Source organism: Nicotiana tomentosiformis, chromosome 7 (assembly GCF_000390325.3).
Source record: "Nicotiana tomentosiformis chromosome 7, ASM39032v3, whole genome shotgun sequence".
NCBI lineage: Eukaryota > Viridiplantae > Streptophyta > Magnoliopsida > Solanales > Solanaceae > Nicotiana > Nicotiana tomentosiformis.
In genome coordinates, this window is record NC_090818.1 from 26,830,949 (window position 1) to 26,851,630 (window position 20,682).

The 20,682-nt window shown below is 34.6% G+C and overlaps 2 protein-coding genes across 2 annotated transcripts; one reads left to right on the forward strand and one right to left on the reverse strand.

The window, feature by feature from the left end:
• Positions 1 to 4,572: 4,572 nt before the first annotated feature.
• On the forward strand, positions 4,573 to 7,088 carry LOC104119498 (basic leucine zipper 61-like). The gene is made up of 5 exons (XM_009631020.4): positions 4,573 to 5,267; positions 5,655 to 5,745; positions 5,873 to 5,999; positions 6,196 to 6,376; positions 6,642 to 7,088. The coding sequence occupies exons 1-4, from the start codon at positions 4,729 to 4,731 to the stop codon at positions 6,357 to 6,359; spliced, it is 921 nt and encodes a 306-aa protein (XP_009629315.1). The 5' UTR covers positions 4,573 to 4,728; the 3' UTR covers positions 6,360 to 6,376; positions 6,642 to 7,088.
• Positions 7,089 to 9,402: 2,314 nt separating this feature from the next.
• On the reverse strand, positions 9,403 to 14,628 carry LOC104119497 (uncharacterized). The gene is made up of 2 exons (XM_009631018.3): positions 12,109 to 14,628; positions 9,403 to 9,641 (listed from the first exon to the last, which is right to left on the reverse strand). The coding sequence occupies exon 1, from the start codon at positions 14,474 to 14,476 to the stop codon at positions 12,149 to 12,151; it is 2,328 nt and encodes a 775-aa protein (XP_009629313.1). The 5' UTR covers positions 14,477 to 14,628; the 3' UTR covers positions 9,403 to 9,641; positions 12,109 to 12,148.
• Between the last annotated feature and the right edge of the window lie 6,054 nt (positions 14,629 to 20,682).

Consider the following 20,682-nt stretch of genomic DNA (forward strand, 5'->3'; position numbering starts at 1 on the left):
TTTATCTTGCCTCTCCTACCATCTATTTCATTTACCTCATTTGTTCCCCTTTTTCTTTTCATCTTGTTACTTATTTTAAACTTTCTGAATCAATCCAGTGATATATACATGCGGTTATCCAACTCTCCGGCTTTGATGGACAGAATTGCTCATGCCTATAATAATAATAATAGGAGTTAATTAATACCTTGTAAAATAAATTGAAGTATATACAAACTAACTCGAATGCCAAATAAAAATATATAGAGGCGGTTCTAGTATTTTAAATCAATAGATCGTAAGCGTTATTGCACTTATTATTCATTGTGACAATAAGTATGGATGTAGTAAAAAAAAAAAATTAAACAATACTGTATAAAACTAGTTAGGGCTAGGGCTGTGCATAGATCAGATCAGATTGGATTTTAAAGTTTGGATCGGATAAATATTTCGGATTTTCGGATCGTATTATACGTATTATTAAGGCTATTGCTAATCTAATCATCTAATGCATTTGCCTTATCTGCTTCTTCTGTGTTAATACAAACATCTCTTTGCTTTTCATCCCTTTTATCAGCATTGCATCTCTAAGAAAATATTTCTTTGGAGGTTCGAGTTGTTATGCCTCTAAGCTACAAAACTCATACTTATATTTTCTTTGTAGAAGAGGCAATACAACAAGAAAAATTTATGTTTCAGCAATTATGAGGGTACTATGGTGCCAATGTGGCTAAACCTAACAATTTTAAAGGTAATAACTTGGAGGAAGACGTAAAGGAAGTATTGGCTATCCGAAATTAAAGTTTAGTATTTATACATGCATGCCCTAATAATTTCGGATTTCGGAACGGATCGGATTAAAATTATACCAATCCGAATCCGATCCGAATATCCAAAATTTTAATAAACATAATCTGAAATCCGATCCAAATATCAGAAATCCAAAATTGAGCGGATCGATTCGGATTTCGGATATCCGATCCAAATGCACAACCCTAATTAGTGCTGCACATCCACCTTTAGCTGTCGATATAGTAGTGATTGATTAGTTCGAATATAATATGGTAGCGTTTTTTAAGAATTGAATTCCATTCAAGACCAAGAATTACTGTGGGATTAACACAATCAAGGAGCTACTTGTGAGTATGCTTGTGTTTTCGGGTTTTATTTACACGTTTTATAAGCAAAGAGTGCTCTTGGAAATGGAAGATTATAAGCATTTTAATGTGTACGGAAAACGGCATTATTCTTCTTAAAGAAAGGTTATCCGGAAATGTAGTATTCTATCCGTTCACTTTTACTTGTCCACTATTTTAAAAATAGATTTTCACTTTTACTTGTCCACTTTCACATACCAAAAGAAAAATATTATATTTTTCTTGTTTTGCCTTTAGCATTAATTATTCATTCCAAATTATTTTTGCAATCTATTAAGACTATACATTAATTAATATGAATATTATAATAAATTATGCACTTTATTTATTATTTGTGTGTAAAGTTAATAATTGACAAGTAAAAATAAAAAGAGGGATCACTAGTCAATGACCAAAATGACTAGAAATCGGTCATAAGCAAAATCATAACTTGTCCCAACGATAAGAGGGGACTTTTAATGTAGCTTATACGCTGAGAAATTATTATTCGCTTGTTTTCAAAATTGTAATTAAGCTTCTATCAAAACGAGGAAAAAGTTAATAGGTGACTATATTATACTAGCGGTGACTGATTATTTATGGAGGTAACTAGTTGTTTATAAAAAAATTTATTCGTTGTCAGTCTCATGCTTTAAGAGATACTAGTACTATTCATTTGGTCTATTTTAAATCAACTTGAAAATCATGACACGTTCTACAGAAAGGAAAGTACAGAGGGGGATGAACAAGTACTGTACATTCTGAGGAACATGATGAAATTTCACATGTCGATGATTATTTTGGATTGTTGTTAGTAGTGAGGAAGTTTGTCCCAATGATGTCCCAAAATTCATGCAAGCCTGTGATTGACATCTACTTCAATTTGGAGTACTCCTTTTCCAATTATCAGACGGTGTTCACTAGCACGTGTATGACAGTCTACTTGTACTAACAGTACAGCGGAATGTTTTTTCCTCCTCCGTTCATCTCTTCTTTTTTTGTCAAATGAGCGGGATGGGCTGATTAATGAATTTAAGCGGATTAAAATGACTGAATTAATAAATAGGCAGGTCATTGACCCACACAAGAAACTTTGAAACAACGATAAAGTTATCTTCATGTGATATATAGGTCACGGATTCTAGTCATGGAATCAAACCACTAATGCTTGTATTATGGTAAGTATTAGTTATCTATAATATATTCAGTGGAGGAGCCAGAATCTTCACTAAGGGGTGTCAAAATATAAAAAAGTAAACACGTGAAGAAGTCAAGCGGAGTCAACATATAGTACAGGGGCGGCTCAAGGGCATTTGAGGCCTAAGGCGAAAGTCAAATGTGAGGCCTAAGTATTTAAATTTTAAAAAAAAAACTTAAATGATATGTATGGAGTAAAATTAATGAAATACCAAATACCAAATAAAAATAATACTAGAAAGATATTATCCGATTAGTGATTCAAAAAGTTTGAAGAATGAAAACTTTGAGTCCAAAATATCTAGTTGTTGCTTGTCTACTTCATATTCTTATTGTAAATCTTGAAAACTATACTATATTTTTTATAAAGTAATAGAAGTATAGAACTATTGAAATCTTAAAAATATTATTGAACACTTGAACTAATAAATTTTTGGAGAAAGAAGGTGAAAAATAAAATTTTGGAGAAAGAAAAAAATATTGGAGAAAGAATTCAAGAAGGTGAGCAAGAATAAAGAGAAAGGAAGAAGATATGCAAGTTCTAGAATATGAACAATAAGATTGAAACATTAAAAAAGGAGTAAAAAATGAAATTATTAAATCAACTCACATTGAAAATTATTCATCTATCATTTTTAAATAAGTCAAATTTGTACTTTATTTACTCTAAAAGGTTTTTTTTCAATTTATATGAAAAACACAAAAGTACTATGTACTACATATTATTTTTTTAAATACCTATAAAATATATATTATTTTTGAAAAATGGGGCCCCTCAAAATTGGGGGCCTAAGGTACATGTCTTACCCACCATACTGTTAGAGTCGGCCTTGATATAGTAATATATACATATAAAATAAAAATTACCGAACTACATAGTATAGTTTTTCGGACAAACATAAAGTGACTCTGCCACTACTTACATTATACAACTTAATGTGCAATCCTCCTCGGATGTTGCGTGGACGCGAGATTGAATTGACTTGAGCAGGATGGACGACCATTTTTTTAATTTGGACTGATTTTGCCACCTGTAATCCTTGTCCATGCAAAAATATACGTGAGTAGTTGTAATGTATTGGTATTTGCATGATGCTGAATAGTTAAGAGATCATAATTCAAATCATGCTGCTACAAGATATTATACTTAGGGGTCGTTTGGTAGGATGCATTAGATTTGTGTATTAATAATATCTTATTTGGTACATTTTTAAACTTATACATTAGTTATGTAAGCATTGGTTATACACCATATTTAACTAATGCATAGAAAACCATGGTATTAACAATGCAATGAGTTTTAATGCATGCATTAGTTTAGTTAAAGACAAAATTGTCCTTCAAAATATATGCTTGATTAAAATATACTATTATATTAATGCAAGTTTGAAATAATCCAAATAATGAGAAATAAAATTATATCCCTAGTAAATAAATACTTAGCATATTTTTTTTATAAATAAATATTCAGTTCTATACTACAATATAGGTAGACAAATCAAATAATTTTTTAAAAACTTTTTTCATATAAAAACATTGCTCAATATATGTTTCTTTTAAAAAAATAGTAATAGACTAGTTTTAAGAGTATTTTTGTAAACAAATAATTCTTTTAGAAATTGTCCAATACTTTAATACATCAAATCAAACAATGAATAAAAAATATATCATAATAACTAATACGAGCATTACTAATACACCATATTCAAAATTATTCTAATGCAACCAAAGGACTCTTAATGCTTGAGGAGCAATTTGAAGAAGGAAAAGTCGTAAGACAAAGAATCGTCAATTGAGCACATGGGTAAGCTAGTTTGACTACATTGTCTCAGTTTTTGAAGTGAATATAGTAATAAGCTCAGACGATGGATTGGGTGTGATTGTGAATACCAACCAATTGGGTCGACTTTCTGTTAAATTTCCTTCTTAAATTCTTAACCATATCCAAAACAAAAGAAAAGAAGAGAAACTATAATGGCTATTTTTTTCCTTTTGTTTTGGGGTTCATAATAGTAGTATAATATAAGAAGCTTTTTCCAAGGGCACGTGGTCTCTGATTCCTCTACATTAAACTATTGCTACTTTCCAGTAATACCGTCGAGACTCAACCTCTCTACCAGCTGTAGATAGCTGTCCCATTCTTCCCCATGTGACCCTACCCTCCCCCTATCCCCTCCACCCCCCAAGATCCCTGATCATTGCACAGAAAGTTAAGATAACTAGATTCATTTTAAATCATACAATACAATACCAACCAAAGTTATAATGCAAGTATTTGATGATATCACTTCATGTCCTTGTGTTCATGTTCTTTTCCTAAACATTCCATGTTTTGCTATTCACTTCACTATATAAAACACACTTCCAATTCTCATTTCTAGTTTGGTTTTCCTCTTTTTCACTTCATTCTTTTCCAATGGCACATTTACCTCCTAGAATACCAAACATGACATCAAATTGGCCTGATTTTTCACATCATCATCAAAAAATAGACACCACAACAACAGCCGCTCACAACCCGTCATGGGTAGACGAATTCCTCGACTTCTCGTCGACCAAAAGAGGTTCACATCGGAGATCTATTAGTGATTCAATAGCTTTTCTTGAAGCACCAATGGTTGAAGAATGCCGAAGGCTATCAACTCCAGGAAAAACAACTGGTTCAGAATTTGAAAGATTTGACGATGAACAACTCATGTCAATGTTTAACGATGACATTGCCAATAATCCTTCGTCGCCGTCGGACAATAACAGCATTAATGAAGAAAAGAAGATGAGTACAATAATCTCCACTGATGAACAGGAGATGCAACAGCAACAGCAGCAACAACTTAAGACTGAACCTGAAGAAGTTGAAAGCTCATGCAAATCCGATGAACAAACTGCTTCTGATCAGCATGCAACTGCTGATAATAATTCTAGCGAAAAGATTAACGATCCTAAGAGAATTAAAAGGTAAAAGAGTTCTATATATTCAATAATTCATCGTCAAGTTATAATATTTTCTCATTATATTACTTCTCATACATATACGGAGGGAGGAATTTTTGTTCTCGTTGAGCTCATCTTTTACACCTAGCATTATCTTTTAACAATGTCTCTACATCCAAAGACTATACAATTTTAGTAGTATAAATATTAATGTTCGGAACATAAATTTCTGAGTTTTATATAGTAAAAGTATACTACAAACGTCTATGAAAACTGTGAAATTATATAATGGTTGTTGATTGTTAATTAAAAATTAGTGGAAATTGGTTGTTGATAATTATTGCTAATTAACAGTGATTAATAATAATATTGATATTCTTTCTATTTTTCCAATTATTGGTGCTCATGTAGGATCTTGGCAAACAGACAATCAGCACAAAGGTCACGGGTGAGGAAATTACAGTACATATCTGAGCTAGAACGTAGTGTTACCACACTTCAGGTATATATACAAAATGATTCCCAGTTAATTTTCTTTTCTATTAACATTAAAATATGCTTTATTAATTTGGAGATTTAGATTATTTATAAGTCAATCTTATTTATTTTTTCTTCCTGATATTGTGAAGGCTGAAGTTTCTGTATTATCACCAAGGGTTGCATTTCTGGACCACCAACGTCTGGTCCTAAATGTTGACAACAGTGTCCTCAAGCAAAGAATCGCAGCTCTTGCCCAAGATAAAATTTTTAAAGATGGTAAAACTAACTTCTTTTTTACTCTTCTATTAAATTATTCATTAATTCGTTAATTTAATTCCTCTTAAAGTCAATTAGTCGAACAATGTCTTAATGTAGCTTCTATTCTACGAAGAGCTGAGAATATTTTTCTACCTCAATTAATTGAACGTCAACTTATTCTGGGATTGAGGCGTAGTTATTTTTATTATTATAGCTCATCAAGAAGCGTTGAAGCGAGAAATAGAAAGGCTGAGACAAATATATTATCAACAAAACCTAAAGAAGATGGAAGATGGAACCCCAACACCCCAATCAAAATCACAACAAACAGCTGCAGATGCCAAAGCTTCTGAGCAGAAAGAACAGCTCGTCAACTGATCTGATCCTTCAGCTAGGTACGTTTTAGTTGGAGTTGAATAAAATATCAAAAAAATAACATCGTCACATAAATTAGGACGAAGCAAGTAATTATGTCATAATAATAGTAGTAATAAAAGAAGGAAAAATACCAATAAATGATGGATCTAAATATGTGAAATAATTGTACAAACGACTCTTCCTTATTGGGAAATAATAATTTTAAAGAAAACGAAAGACTGTTTTTTTTTTTTTTTAATTAATAGTGACTAATGAATTAAAAGTCCATTTTCTTCTATGCAGGAAAAAGAAAAACGAGTGTAGCCCAAGGAGAAGCACTAAGCAGATTCATGTGGTGATTGGACCCACAAAGAAAGTTTCTTATTATGGAGGGGACAAAGATAAGGTCACTTGAATTCCTGCAGTGAACTCTCAAATTTAGGGGACCATATAAGAAGTTAGTTTATTTTTCTGCTTAGGGATGGGATGGGTGTGCTATTGTTATTGTTATTATTATTTATTTCTATTTATCAATCATTAATTTCTTTTTTTAATTTCTTCAACTACCTTCAAAAGTTTTATTGTTGGAAGGGGCAAGTGGAGTAGCTGTTTGATGTCAGTTTATGGCACGCTCTTTTTTTCAGTGTCTTTTGTTGTGAGTGTTTTATTCTTTTTATCTTTTGCTACTATGTATTCTCTCTCAAAGAGAGCAATAACATTGATAAATGTAAATACTTCCTTTTTTTTCTATTTGTATGTCGAATGTTTAAATAAGTACAAAATTTTAAATAACATATGTGCTCGCATTATATTTTAGTTAGAGTTGTACGAATATGCTTCTATGATTTTGCCTTGTTCAGACTTTTTTTCATTTCAATAGTAGATCTTATATAGTCACTACAACAAAATTAGAAATTCTCTAAAATTAAAAATTGAGATTGAATGAATACATTGTTAGTTTACTTCTCTGAACTTACGACTGAAAATAAAGACAATTTTAATGATGTGGTTCCAGTCATCAAAGAGCCTTTGACTGCCAGTCAATGGTGAAGATTTCTATAATCTGAATTGTTGGGCCAACAGAAATCAGAACCAAGAAAAAAAGTAAACTGTTGCGAAAAGATAAATTGTTTGTTTTAAAGCAAATGTAGCGATAAAGCTTTCAGAAAGAGGGGCAAGCGTACACTTGACGGTGCTGCACTCATATATGATATAACTATTCATATTCATATTATTAGCCGTAATTATTAAAAATAATTATCTCAATTTATTTATCACTTTAGAAACTCAAAACAAAATTGATTATTTTTTTTTCTTTTTTACCCTTAGTAATAATTATCCTTGAATACTACAAATAACTCGGATGAGGCATACAAACAAAATAAGAATTTTCTAGCATAGATTATTTTAGTATAGAATAATTATGAATGTGATGTGACAAAAAAAGCAAAATAATCATTTTAAACTAATGTGGAATTAATATTTTTTTTTATCGAAACTCATTTGGATTATGGATCAAATCACATTAAAGGATAAATGAATCTAAAATTGGTATGACCCATATTAGCTTATGTGGCATTTATTTTTAAATTTTTATCATAAAATTTAATGCCATATCATATTTATTGTAGGGGTTTGAGACAATAACTTTTAAGTGACAATGATAAAGTTTAGTTACTTTTAAGTGACAAAAAATAATTATATGACTTTAGTGAAATTGAAAGATAGTTCAATAACCATCAGTTAAATTTACCCCATAAAACTATGCATATATTTCAGCTGATATATGCAAGTTAAAGCTGGAACTTGAAAGTGCTCTATTTATTATAGTGATAGGAATTCAATTTTCATATTTGGCAATTTATGCTCTCTTTTGATTTTCCATCACAACTACCCCTCCGTTCACTTTTACTTGGCACGTTTTGACTTTTCACGTCCTTTAAGAAATAATAAATGAAGTGCATAATTTACCATGATACCCATATTAATTGATGCATATTTTATTGGATTTGAGAAAATGATTTGAAATGAGTAATAAATTATGTGGGTATAACAGGAAAAAAAAAATTATCTTCTCTTGATATGCTAAAGTGATAAGTAAAAATAAAAATCTATTTTTAGTATACATGCCAAGTAAAAATGAACGGGAAGAGTTAGTAGGAAATTAATTTGTTCATGTTCCTTTATCCAAAATAAGAAATCTTGACTTTGACCATTGAGAATGAAAATTTTGAGAATAAGCGTTTTACCACTTTTAGTAAATTTTACCCGATGCGACTGACTCCAAATAAGCCGGGCCAATTGATTTTGGATACTAGACGGGTAAACAAAGTAAAACGAGAAATTTATTTTAAAATAACATAGAAAGTAGGTGTAGGATTTAAAAAAAAAAAAAAACACAGGAACTGAAGTGCATTGTAAATAACCACATATCATGTCCTAAGACAAATGGACCAAGTTTTGACGAGTTAACAAAAGCCTTTTTTTTTGGGTGTGTGTGTGTGTTGAGGGGTGGGGGTGGGGGGGGGGGGGGGTTAAGCAATTAAAAGTGTTGAAGTCAGCAAGCAAGGATTAAAGGTCGTTTGATACGAGGGATAAGGTGGGATAGGAATTGAAATTAAATTTATACCGTATTTGATTGGCGATATAAATTTATTCTGAATATCCTATATTATCCCATCAAACCTGAAATTATTTTATCTCACCTCCCATGTGAGATAATTTAGTCCAAGAATTACAATCACAGAATTATAATCTCAGAAAAATTTAGTCTACGTACCAAGAAAGTGTTTTTTTTTCTTCAAAAAGGTCATTTTTAAAAATACTTTTGGTGAGAATTAATATTTGTTTGGCTAATTAATTTGAAAAAGCACTTCTCAACAACAATTAATATTTGACCAAACTTTTAAAAAGTACTTCTAAGTTTATTTTTCTCAAAAATCAAAAATGCTTTTCAAAAAAGTATTGTTGGGGAGAAGCTACTTTTTTCTTCTCCTCCAAATTTGCATATGCTTCTGCTTAAAAGCATAAATATACTTCCGACTTAGGAGAAGCTTGGCCAATGTTCTGAGTCAGTACCATTATATATACTATTGTAAATCCAAAACCTAATAACATAGAACCAAGTCATACCCCTATGCAATAGCAATCACATTACAACTGCATTCATCAATACCTAATGTCAGAACTCAAGTAGTAGAAACTCTAAAGCATTACTAACAAGGCCACAAAAATAATAGTTTTAGAGATCAGCATGAGTTAATTTAAGCTTGCTTTCTTCAAAATACTTGCAACACCACCTTCCTACAAGAGCAAGACATAAGAGCAACATGTCAAATGTAAGTTAAACATCTGCATGAAACCTACATTATTGTGTTAAAATCTATTACATATACAGATAAGCAGGTTAGGTAGATAAACAGCACACATCAGAAAACATCTAAAAAGGCAGACAATTCATAAGGTTGATGATCTTTCTCGTGGAAAAGCAACGTCGGCAAGATTTTGCTTTGTAATTTATCGCGAACTACCAGAAAATATTTCCACTGAAAATGGTACCTTATATACCCATTATGGTACATATATCAGTTTCTAGTTTGAACAATATCCATTAGCAGGCACAGCTATGGGTTTAAACTTAAAAATATGTCCAAGCTGCTATTATAGCTTAAGTTTTGCAAGTATAATATATAATTTTGAAATTTCATGATAATATACGGAAACTTATTAATCACCTGCTATGATTTGGGGACTAATTATTTTGAAATGACAAAATTGCCCCTCCAATGATCCGTGTATAATATGATACTAAGGAAATTTAAGGAAACCCAAAAGTGGTTACAATGCTAACCTACTACCTTCATGTAATAGGTTAGCCAAACCCACATATATGTATATAATCGTAATATCTATGAAAAGGAAATGTGAAGATTCAGTTGGGACAAAGGGATAGATGTTTTGAAGAAACAACAAATGATCAAAATTTTGAATGTTTCACAGTAAAATTTCCAAGAGAAAGCGACATGAGGTTAAAGATTAACGCATAAGATTTAAAAACTTTGTAACGAAGAAATGCACATTCACCCAAAATAAAGAGCAAAGTAAAGGTTTGAGATTGTATTGGATAACAGCTTACTTGAATGAAGGGAAATGGGTTAAAATAGTAATTGAGCCTACATACACTTGCATGCAGTCAATTGAAGAATGAAATATACAAGGAAATGATAGAGTGAAAACCCAACAAATCCATCCGGAATGACCTACTTTCCATTTTTGCTTGTCCTAAAACAATTGGACCCATATACTTAATTGGAATTATCTCCAACTCGAACTATTAAAACTCTTGCTTCCTTATAGTTCAATCTTCAATTTGATCTATGTTCGTCTATATGTTCTACCATTTTAGCTCTAGAAGTGATGTTTTCACACTCGTATCTTATAGTAACAGTACCATAGTCTATTCAAACCTTCTCCTCTTCATCTCCGTGCTAGTCAAAGTAGGTCATGTCTTTTAGATGAGTAAGTAAATATGTTCCCAATACTCAATATTTTATTTTGAAATATCTGATCTCCAAGTCTTTTATGTAGATTTATTCGAGAACGTTTCACCCCGTCACTGTAGACAAAAAGATTTTTCCTCAGTAGAAATCCAAAGAGGGGGAAGTACATAAAGTTGAAGGAATAACTTCTGTCAAATAACAGCTGTGTTATTATTTTTAACAACAAATGCACACCAAATAGGTCCAATACATACAAAAATTAAGACCTTAGTAGAATAAACAAAAACTCAAAGTGCAGACTTGAATTGTCCCACTGATTTGTTGCTGTTGTATCCAGAGTACCCGCCTTCACTTTTTCTTCATTTTCTTTGCTTTTACCCTTCCGTGGTGGATGATATTCTCTTTTGGTGCTCTAAAATGTATTAGATTTGACATTTGTAATTTATAAGTTTTTCTGTATTTCCCTATGTTTTTAATTTCATATTTGGTGCAATTTGGGTGTCTTATACTCTATAGATTATGATAGTTTGTACTAAATTTTTTGAATTTCTTTTTCTAAGTATTCATATTCTCAATGTTCTTATAAAGCATCCAACATGTGTGGCGCTCCTTTTCTTTATATTCTCAATTTTCTGCACCATACAAATTACAACAAAAAGTGGGAGAGGGAAAGACAGGAAAAGTAGATCGTAGACTACGTGCATAAAGGAGGAACAGTGCAACAAAAAAAGACCCTATGCAATTTTAGGGGTCGTTTGGTAGGGTGTATAAGAATAGTGTTGAATAAGGTGTATTAGTAATGCAGGGATTAATAATGCATGAGTTAGTAATGCACGCATTAGTTATGCAGAGATTATTTCTTATCCACTGTTTTGTGTGGTGTATTAAAAATTAAAATGCGTTGCACAATTTTTTAAAAATTAGTTGTTTACAAAATTGCCCTCCATATTCTTTAACTTTAAGGGACTTTAAGGATAATTTTGTCTTTAACCATGTTAATGCATGCATTAAGAGCCTTGGTATTGCTAATACCATGGTTTGCCATGTATTAGTTATACATAGGATAATACCAATTAGGTTGTATAACTAATACTTGCATTAGTAATACATAGGTTGAAAAAGTGTACCAAACAAGGGATTAGTAATACCAAAAGCTAATGCATGCATTATTTTCTCTAATGCATCCTACCAAACGATCCCTATAAAGATTGAAATAATGCATCACACAAAGCAGATCATGAGAGTATGGTATTATCATAAGTTGGCCTTACCTGCATTTCAACCATGGAATTGAAGATTTGGCGGAGCAAATCATTCATTTGGAGGGCAGTCGGGAGTTTCTGAGATTTCTTCCTCACTTTTCGGAACTTTACTTTTTGCCCTCAAGTTTCTCAGGTTCTTCATGTCATCTTCAAGGTTCATCAACCTCTTATCCAGCATCTGAACCTTATCAATACAAACCTCAAACTGACTAGCATATTCTTCCTCCGCTTCTTTTGCTTTTTGTTCCAAAAGCAAGCAAATGGATCGATTTTCTTCCTCTTGCTTGAGGCGTAGCTTTTCGATTTCAGCAGTGCTCAACATTTGACCTCCAGGACCAGCATCTTTGTAGTATGGTTCTTCAGGCAGCTGGAACTTTTGCCTATACTCAGAGAACTGTTTCTGGGTGTCCTTCAATGCCTTCCTGTAACCATCCAAAATATTTCCCATTATAAAAAGCTCCCGTTCAAGACGACAAATCTCTTCGTCTTTCCTTTGTACTTCTTCATATTTAGACTTATGCAAGTGTTCAATTACACTGTCCCTTTTATGCAATTCGTTGAGCAAAATTTGCTGGTTCATGTTGAATTGCTCCTCGTTCTGTTCTTTTGTCTCATATATCATCCTAGCCCTCACCATTAGCTGCTGCATTTGTTCCATGCATGATCCAAAATCTAATGGCTTCTGGTCCCATGCGCCGTCAATCCTCAACCTCTTGCTGCTGCCGTTGAGAGAATTGTCAGGCTCAATCTCAATCTCTCTCTTACTTCCACTACCAAAAAAGGGACCACCTTTGTGCATCTCATCTCTAGAAGCAAGAAGCTCAACTGAAGACTGATCATGAAGTTGCCCCTGTGACGTAAATGCGATTTGCGTACTTTCCATTGTTTGAAGTAGGTTTCCTGTCAATCCATCCCCAACAAGAGTATCATCACAAGGCATAACATCAAATTCATCTTCAACCTCATGCGTCTCCGCTCCTTCCTCATCCTCCTCCTCCTCCTCCTCCTCCTCCTCCTCCTCCTCGTTATCATCTGCCAACTCGTGGTCTTCTTTCTTCTCCTCATCATTATCCAAAGAAACTGCTTCCTGCATCTTACATCTCTGTAACAAGGGCTCATTTGCATCTGTTCTCTCATCAAAAAGCCACTGTTTCTCTTTCGCTTCATCCCCCTCCTCTTCTTCTCTGTGTTCCTCAACATCCACCATCTCCACATCCTTCGCCTCTTTCTTCTGGCCAAGATCATGCCCCAAAGTCAACTCAAAATTCAATCCCTCCTCTAAAGCTCCATCCTCTTGTTGAGCTTTACTCGAGCCACCAACTCTTGCATTGTCCTCATTACCACAGTCATCCTCCTCCTTCACAGCAGCTTCAAACTCCATTTTTTCCGGCTCTTCACCAAACAATACCTCCTCACGCTGTGACTTTATCAAGTACTGCAAATGTGCAGCATAATAACAGTCCGCTAATTGGTCCCCTTTCGTCAATTCCTTCTCGACCATGAACCAGAACAATCCAGCCCAATCCACTCTCTCAGGGTGCCCATCTTTTATAGTCTTAATCCAATTTAAGACCTCGTTAGGCATTATAAATGTGTCCTCATGCAAAAGCACCCAAATCGACACAAAATCCTCAAGAAAACCTATCGACTCCTCGGTCAATGCATCAGCATCCAAGTCCAGACCATCAGCACTACCTTTGTCCTTCTTCACAGGCAGCTTAAACGCCCGTGCTAAATCAGCCCGATTAACCAAGATTCTAAAATCATTAACATAACTACACCTCGATTTGGAATCATAAGTAGCAATTAACTGTGCAATCAAATCCACCCTTAAATCTCGATCGAATTCTATATGTACAAAATCCCATAACCCTAAACGCCTCAGTAACTTCTCATGCCTACCGAAATCAAGAATCTTGGAAGGGCAAAAAGGAAGAGGCTTTAAGTTCTCCTTAAGTGTTTGAAGTCTTTTTTCAATGGCTTGTAACTTCTTAGTGCTGGCTTTACCCTTCTTACGCTTGATGCGCTTGTGGGTAGTAGTAGTAGTGGGTGACATTAGTGGAGGGTCAGGGACACTTACCTCTGATGAGTCAGCAATCGGTAAAACCACAGTTAAAGAAAAATTAGGGAATGTATCAGCCGTACCTGAATTTTTCTGATCAGGGTTTTCATGGTCTTTTTCGTCAAGAATCACTTCTGGGGTTTGTTGATTTTGTGGATTTTCTTGGTTTGTGGGGTTAAGGGGTTCCAAGATTTGGGGTTGAGATTGTGAGGTTGGGTTGTTGTTGTTGTTGTTGTCGTCTTTGTCTGGTTCATTTGGGTTAGAGGGGTCATCTAGGGTTTGGTCTACTTGATTTGGGGAATTAGAGGCTGACATTTTGTCTATTTGAGGAGAAGAACGTCTGTCAAGGGCGAGTTTCCTCTCGGAGGGAGCAAATAACGAGGAAGGATTTTCAAGGATTTTGATTTTTGAGAGAATGAGCTGCTTCTTGTTCCTCAAACTTGCTTTATCATATTGTTATGTTCTGGAGTTTTTCTCTCCTTTTATTTATTTATTTGTTTTGCTTACCCGAACTTATAAGCAAACTAGTGTAGTAACGCTCGTGTTGTGCACGAGCCCAAGTATCTAAGGGTCGTCTAGTAGGGTGTATAAAAATAGTGAAGAATACAGTATATTAGTAATGCAGAGATTAGTAATGTATGGATTAGTAATGCAAGCATTAGTTCTACAAATATTATTTCTTATAAACTGTTTGGTGTGATGTATTAAAAGTTATAATGCATTGCATAATTTTTAAGAAAAATAGTTATTTACAAAAATGCCCTCCATATTCTCTAGCTTTAAGGGACTTTAAGGATAATTTTATCTTTAACCATACTAATGCATGCATTAATAGCCTTGGTATACTAATGTCATGATTTTCTATGCATTACTTATATATAGGCTAATACCAAATATGATGTATAACTAATGCAAGTATTAGTTATACATAGGTTGAAATTTTTTTTCTAATACCTCCTACCAAACGATCCCTAAGGGACTTGGGCCTTATTTGTTTGCACACTTAACGGGGTCTGAATCTTAATCATTTAGATCTCAGACATTAAGTGCGTTTGTTTTTAAAGTCTGAATCTTAATTATTCAGATCTTAATCGTTATTTTTTTATTTCACAATCACTTAATGGTTCTGAATAGATCTGTATGATTAAGATATATAATATAGACTTAATTTCATTAAGATGATATCATCCATATTCATTATTAACTACTGCCACTGCCTACCATTATCAACTATCACCATGCCACCCCGCCACCATCATACTCAACCACCACCACTATCTTCCTCAATCATAGCCACCACCATTGTCGACTACAACCACCCACCATCCCCAACTCTCCCACCACAATCATTCTCAATGACAACCAACACTCATCCACCTCAACTACCACCACTAACCACCACATCACCATCAACAACCATAGATGGTATTGCACATCAATATAAACTACCATCATCCACCACCATCTTCCTCAATCACAACTGCCACCACCACTACCCGTCATTATTAATTATTACCACCCACCGCCACCATCCTCAATCATAATAGCTACCATTACTAATCACTACTAGCTACTATCTAAACTACTACCATCAGTCAAATCTACCACTAACCACCGGTTTTAGTCGGCATTCACAAGCACTACAGTTAGCCATCACCATCATCAACTATCATATTTTAAAAATTTGTATATTTTATTGATGGAATATTAGATTAATTAGTATTTCATTTGAATTTTATGTTTATTAATTTTCAAATAAAAGTAAATTTTATACATTCATATGTTAGAAATCAAACAGTCTTAATCATTTAGTATTCGGATCTTAATACATATCTTAACATTCAGATGTGTATTCACATTCAAATATTTTAATCTTAATACACATCTTAATATTCAGACGTGTATTCAGATTCAGACATCTTAATCTTAAAAAAAAACTAATGAGGCCTTAGAGGTACATCCAGGGTTTAAATTTAATGAATTCAACTTTTAAGATTTTCAGTATTGAATTCATTGTACTAGTAAAATTATGGGTTCAGATCTAATATTTTTTGAGATTTTAATATGTTTTTACATATATTCTATACTATATATCGAAAGTTATGGGTTCAAATAAAAGTGTTACTACAGCTACATCCACCCCTGCTAAAAGCAATTTCTGAAATTACTTTTAAAAAAGAGAAGATAATTATGCTTAGGCTATAGTTACATAATGATTAGAAGAATACTGTAAACTTTATGAAACAAAAGCAATGCATTTGCAGTTCCGAAGAAATTTTTAGTAATGGTGGAAAGGCAGTTTGGAGTGAAAGTACAGAAACTTAGTACTAACAATGCCTTTGAGCTTGGAACAAGATCCCAAGAGGTTGCTTATCTTAACTCTTAAGTCATACTGCATCAAACATCTTGTGTGGCTACCCCTCAACAAAATGGGATAGTTGAGAGGAAGCACATGTATCTTTTGGAGATTGCCAGACCTTATTGTTTCAATCTAAACTTCCCATTCCTTATTGGGGAGAATGCTTGCTAACAGCCATTTTTAATCAACAGGTTACCTTCCAAAGTGCTTACAAGGAAATCACCTTGCTTTGTTTTACACAAACATGTGCCTATTTATGAATCACTAAGGAGTTTTGTGTATCTTTACTATGCATCTACTCTATATTGTGGAAGAGGTAAATTTGAGCCAAGGGCAAAAGCAGATGTATTTTTGGGTTATCCTATGGGACAAAACGGATACAAAGTCATGGATTTAGAGACCAAGAAGATATCAGTCTCAAGAGAAGTTCACTTTCATGAGGATTAGTACCCCTTTACCTCTCTCAACCATTCTCCAGAACTGATCTTTCCTATTTCCATGACCAATGACACTTCTGTCACCTCTACACCAATTTTTGACTCATGAGAACCTTTAGCCTTTTCCCCTCACTCTTGTCCACCTTGCACATCACACTCTCAACCAGTCTCTAAAACACCTTCACACTCGCTTGTTCCTTCAACCTCTACATCACAAATGCATGTTTCTATTCCTAAGCTGAGAAAGTCATCTAGAACACAGAATGCACTTTCCTATCTCAATGATTATGTTTGCAATTATGTCTACATAACTAATCTCATTAACTCTTGCTTCTCTGCACAAATTGATCCACCTATTCTGCCCTTCATAACTCTCTCTCTCTTTATAACCAGTATCTAATCAACTCCACTTCTTATCTATCTGAATCCAACTTTTACTCACATATTGTTTTACATCCTAGGTGGCAAGAGGCAATGGACATAGAATTGGAAGCACTTGAAACTAACCAAACCTGGGAGGTTGTACCTCTGCCCAAAGGCAAGAAAGCACTTCCTTGTAAATAGGTTCACATGGTCATGTACATATCAGATAGTTCCTTGGAAAGGTTCAAGGCACATTTGTTTATCCTGGGAGACACACAAATGGAAGGAATAAACTTCAATGGGACTTTTTTTCCAGTTGTCAAAATGACAATAATCAGATGCCTACTTGCAAATACAGTCAAGAAACATTGGAAAATCTCTCAGTTAGACATCAATAATGTATTCTTGCATGGTGACTCACAAGAAGAGGTTTTTACACTATAAAAAAAACTGGAATTAGCTACGAACGTCATCGCTAATCTGTCGCTAAAATCCTCGTAGCTAGCAGAATTTCTTGATAATCCGTTGCTAATCCATCGTTAAATGAGATTAGCGACGGATTTTTCTGTTTAGCTATATAATTTATCCGTCGCTAAAACCTAATTTTTTTAGTAATGTTATGAAATTTCCAGCATGCACAACACCTCCCTCACCCAACTATGTCTGCCTTTTAAAAAGCATCCTTATATGGATTGCGTCAAGCCTCAAGACAATGGTATGCGGGGCTCACAACAACCTTGAATTTTAAGGGGTATTCACATACTCTCAACGATTATTCTCTTTTTAAAAAAAAAATCAAAAGGAAGAATCAATATTGTTGCAGTCTACGTTGATGATATACTGATTACAGAAGATGATTCTAGTGAAAAATTGGACCTCAAGTTGTTCCTCAATTTAGAGTTCAAAATCAAAGATCTAGGGGATGAACACTATTTCTTAGGATTTGAGATTCTAAGGGAAAAACATGGCATCATTTTAACTCAAAAGAAATTTACCTTAGATCTTTTGTCAGAATTTCAATGCCTAAGTCTGCGACCAGCTTCTTCTCCACTTGATCCAACCCAAAAACTCCAGCTTGAGCAGGGTCCTCGGATAAAAGATCTCACCTTTTATCGCTCACTGTTGGGGAAATTAAATTTCCTTACCCACACTCGACCGGATCTCTCTTTCGCCATTCAATATCTTAGTCAGTACATTCAAGAACCTCGGCAACCCCATCTTGATGCATCATTTCCTTGCTTGAGATATCTTCTTAAAAACCCTGGCTTGGGTCTTTTCCTCACCTCCAAGACCACATTTCAGCTCCTTGCTTTCTATGACTCCGATTGGAGATCTTGTCCTCAATCCGATGAGAACGGTAGAAAGTTGGGCCTTTTATGTCAAACAATTATGACTACTAGTGAGCTTGAAAGGCAATTGCGAGGCTGGATTGATGGTGATGAGCTGAGTTTGTTGTGGAGGGTTGCTGCTACCAGTAGCTGTGATAACAACGACTTCAGAGTTTTGAGAAAAGGCAAGTGAAGTGAATTGAAGGGGAAAACAATGAGGTTCCCATGATCGAGCAACTCATTAGAGTTTTTCAATGCTTTGAAACCATAATGAATCTCAATATCTGTAGAAAAAAAGGATTGTATTCATTGCCTCAACTATGTACAATTTATATAGTACATTCAGAAGGTTTCAATCTAAATATATAAGTACAACAGATATTCACAAGAGTTTGAGTGTGACTATAACTAGTTCTCTAGCTAACGTAATTTAAAGTAAGTGGATCACGTTGGTGTAACGACCTGACCGATCGTTTTGAGATTTATAGTGTCGTGCAATGGTTTGAGGCCTTGAGTAGTTTCACTTCAGGTATTGACTTGTACGTGTGGTCGGGATTGAATTTGGGGAAGTTCAAAGTTGATTTGGAAAGAAAATTTTAATTTCGAAAGCTTTAAGTTGAAAAAATTAACTAAGGTTTGACTTTTGAGCAAAAGACCTCGGAATCAAGATTTGAAGGTTCCAATAGATTCGTGTGATGATTTCGTACTTGGGCGTATGTTCGGGTTGAGTATCGGACCACCCGGGAGCATTCTGATGCTTATTATGGAAGGTTGGCATTTTGGAAGTTTAAGAAATTTTTAAGTTTGATTTGAAATGAATTTTGGTGTTATCGATGTCCGTTCGGAGTTTCGGGCCTTGGAATAGGCTCGTATCGTGAATTGGGACTTGCACGTAAAGTTTGGCGTCATTCTGAGATGTCTGAATATAATTCAGACGCGTTCGTAGAAGTTTGAAAGTTTGGAAGTTTAAAGAAGGATTTCGATCGTCGATTTGTAATTTTGATTTTTTTGACGTGATTCGAGGTTTTGACTAAGTCCGTATCGTGTTGTGGAATGTGTTGGTATGTTTGGATGGTGTTCCGGGGACCTCGGGTGCGAATCAGATTGGAAACAGATCGAGTTTGGACTTGGAAGAACTGCTGAAGCTTAAGGCTTCTGGTGCGATCGAGCATGCGAGGTTATGCTCGCAGGTGCGAGACCACAGAAGTGGCCCAAGGGTCATAGAAGCGGTAGGGAGTGAAGGTGGATGGGATACGCAGGTGCGAGGAATTTGTCGCACCTGCGGGCTCGAAGATACGGGTGGAGAAGTGCAGAAGCGGTGAGTGGTCTGGGTTGGATGATCGCAGGTGCGAGTGTTGTAGCGCACCTGCGGAGCCGCACGTGTGGTCATGGGCGCGCAGGTACGGAGTGGTGCTCGAGCTGGGGAGTCCGCAGGTGTAGAGGTTTTCCGCTTAAGCGGATGCGCACCTACAGTTGGATGGCCGCAGAAGTGGAAAAAGCTGGCCTTGGGGGAAGCCGCATCTGCGAGGAAGCTTCTACATAAGCGAAGCCGCAGAAGCAACTACTGTTTCGCAGGTGCGAAGGTCGGGCGGGGCAGTGTGGTTCTTTTAAAATGGGGGTTTGGCTCAATTCCACTTCATTTCGTCCATGGGAGCCAATTTTGGAGCAATTTTGGAGGGCCATCTTCATCATCTATAATGTGGTAAGTGATTTCTTCACATTGTGAGTATATATGGATTTAAGCATGGGAATTTGTAAAAATTTGGGGTTTTAATAGAAAACCTAGAAATTGGTATTTTTAGATTTTGACCACGAAATTGGACATGGAATTTGGAATAAATTATATATTTGAGTTCGTGGTGTTATGGGTAAAGTTTATCTTCAACCATTCTCAGAATCCGGGCATGTGGGCCCAAGGGTTGACTTTATGGACTTTTCGAGCGGAGTTGAATTTTTTATAAATTGTTAAATTGTGAGCATTGGAGTATATTTTGATTGAATTACACGTTGTTTGACTAGTTTCGAGACGTTTGG

Coding starts and splice junctions, on each gene's coding strand:
- LOC104119497 (XM_009631018.3), bottom strand. CDS start 14,476: ATGTCAGCCTCTAATTCCCCAAATCAAGTAGACCAAACCCTAGATGAC.
- LOC104119498 (XM_009631020.4), top strand. CDS start 4,729: ATGGCACATTTACCTCCTAGAATACCAAACATGACATCAAATTGGCCT. Junction 5,268..5,654: donor GATCCTAAGAGAATTAAAAG/GTAAAAGAGTTC, acceptor GTGCTCATGTAG/GATCTTGGCAAACAGACAAT. Junction 5,746..5,872: donor GTAGTGTTACCACACTTCAG/GTATATATACAA, acceptor GATATTGTGAAG/GCTGAAGTTTCTGTATTATC.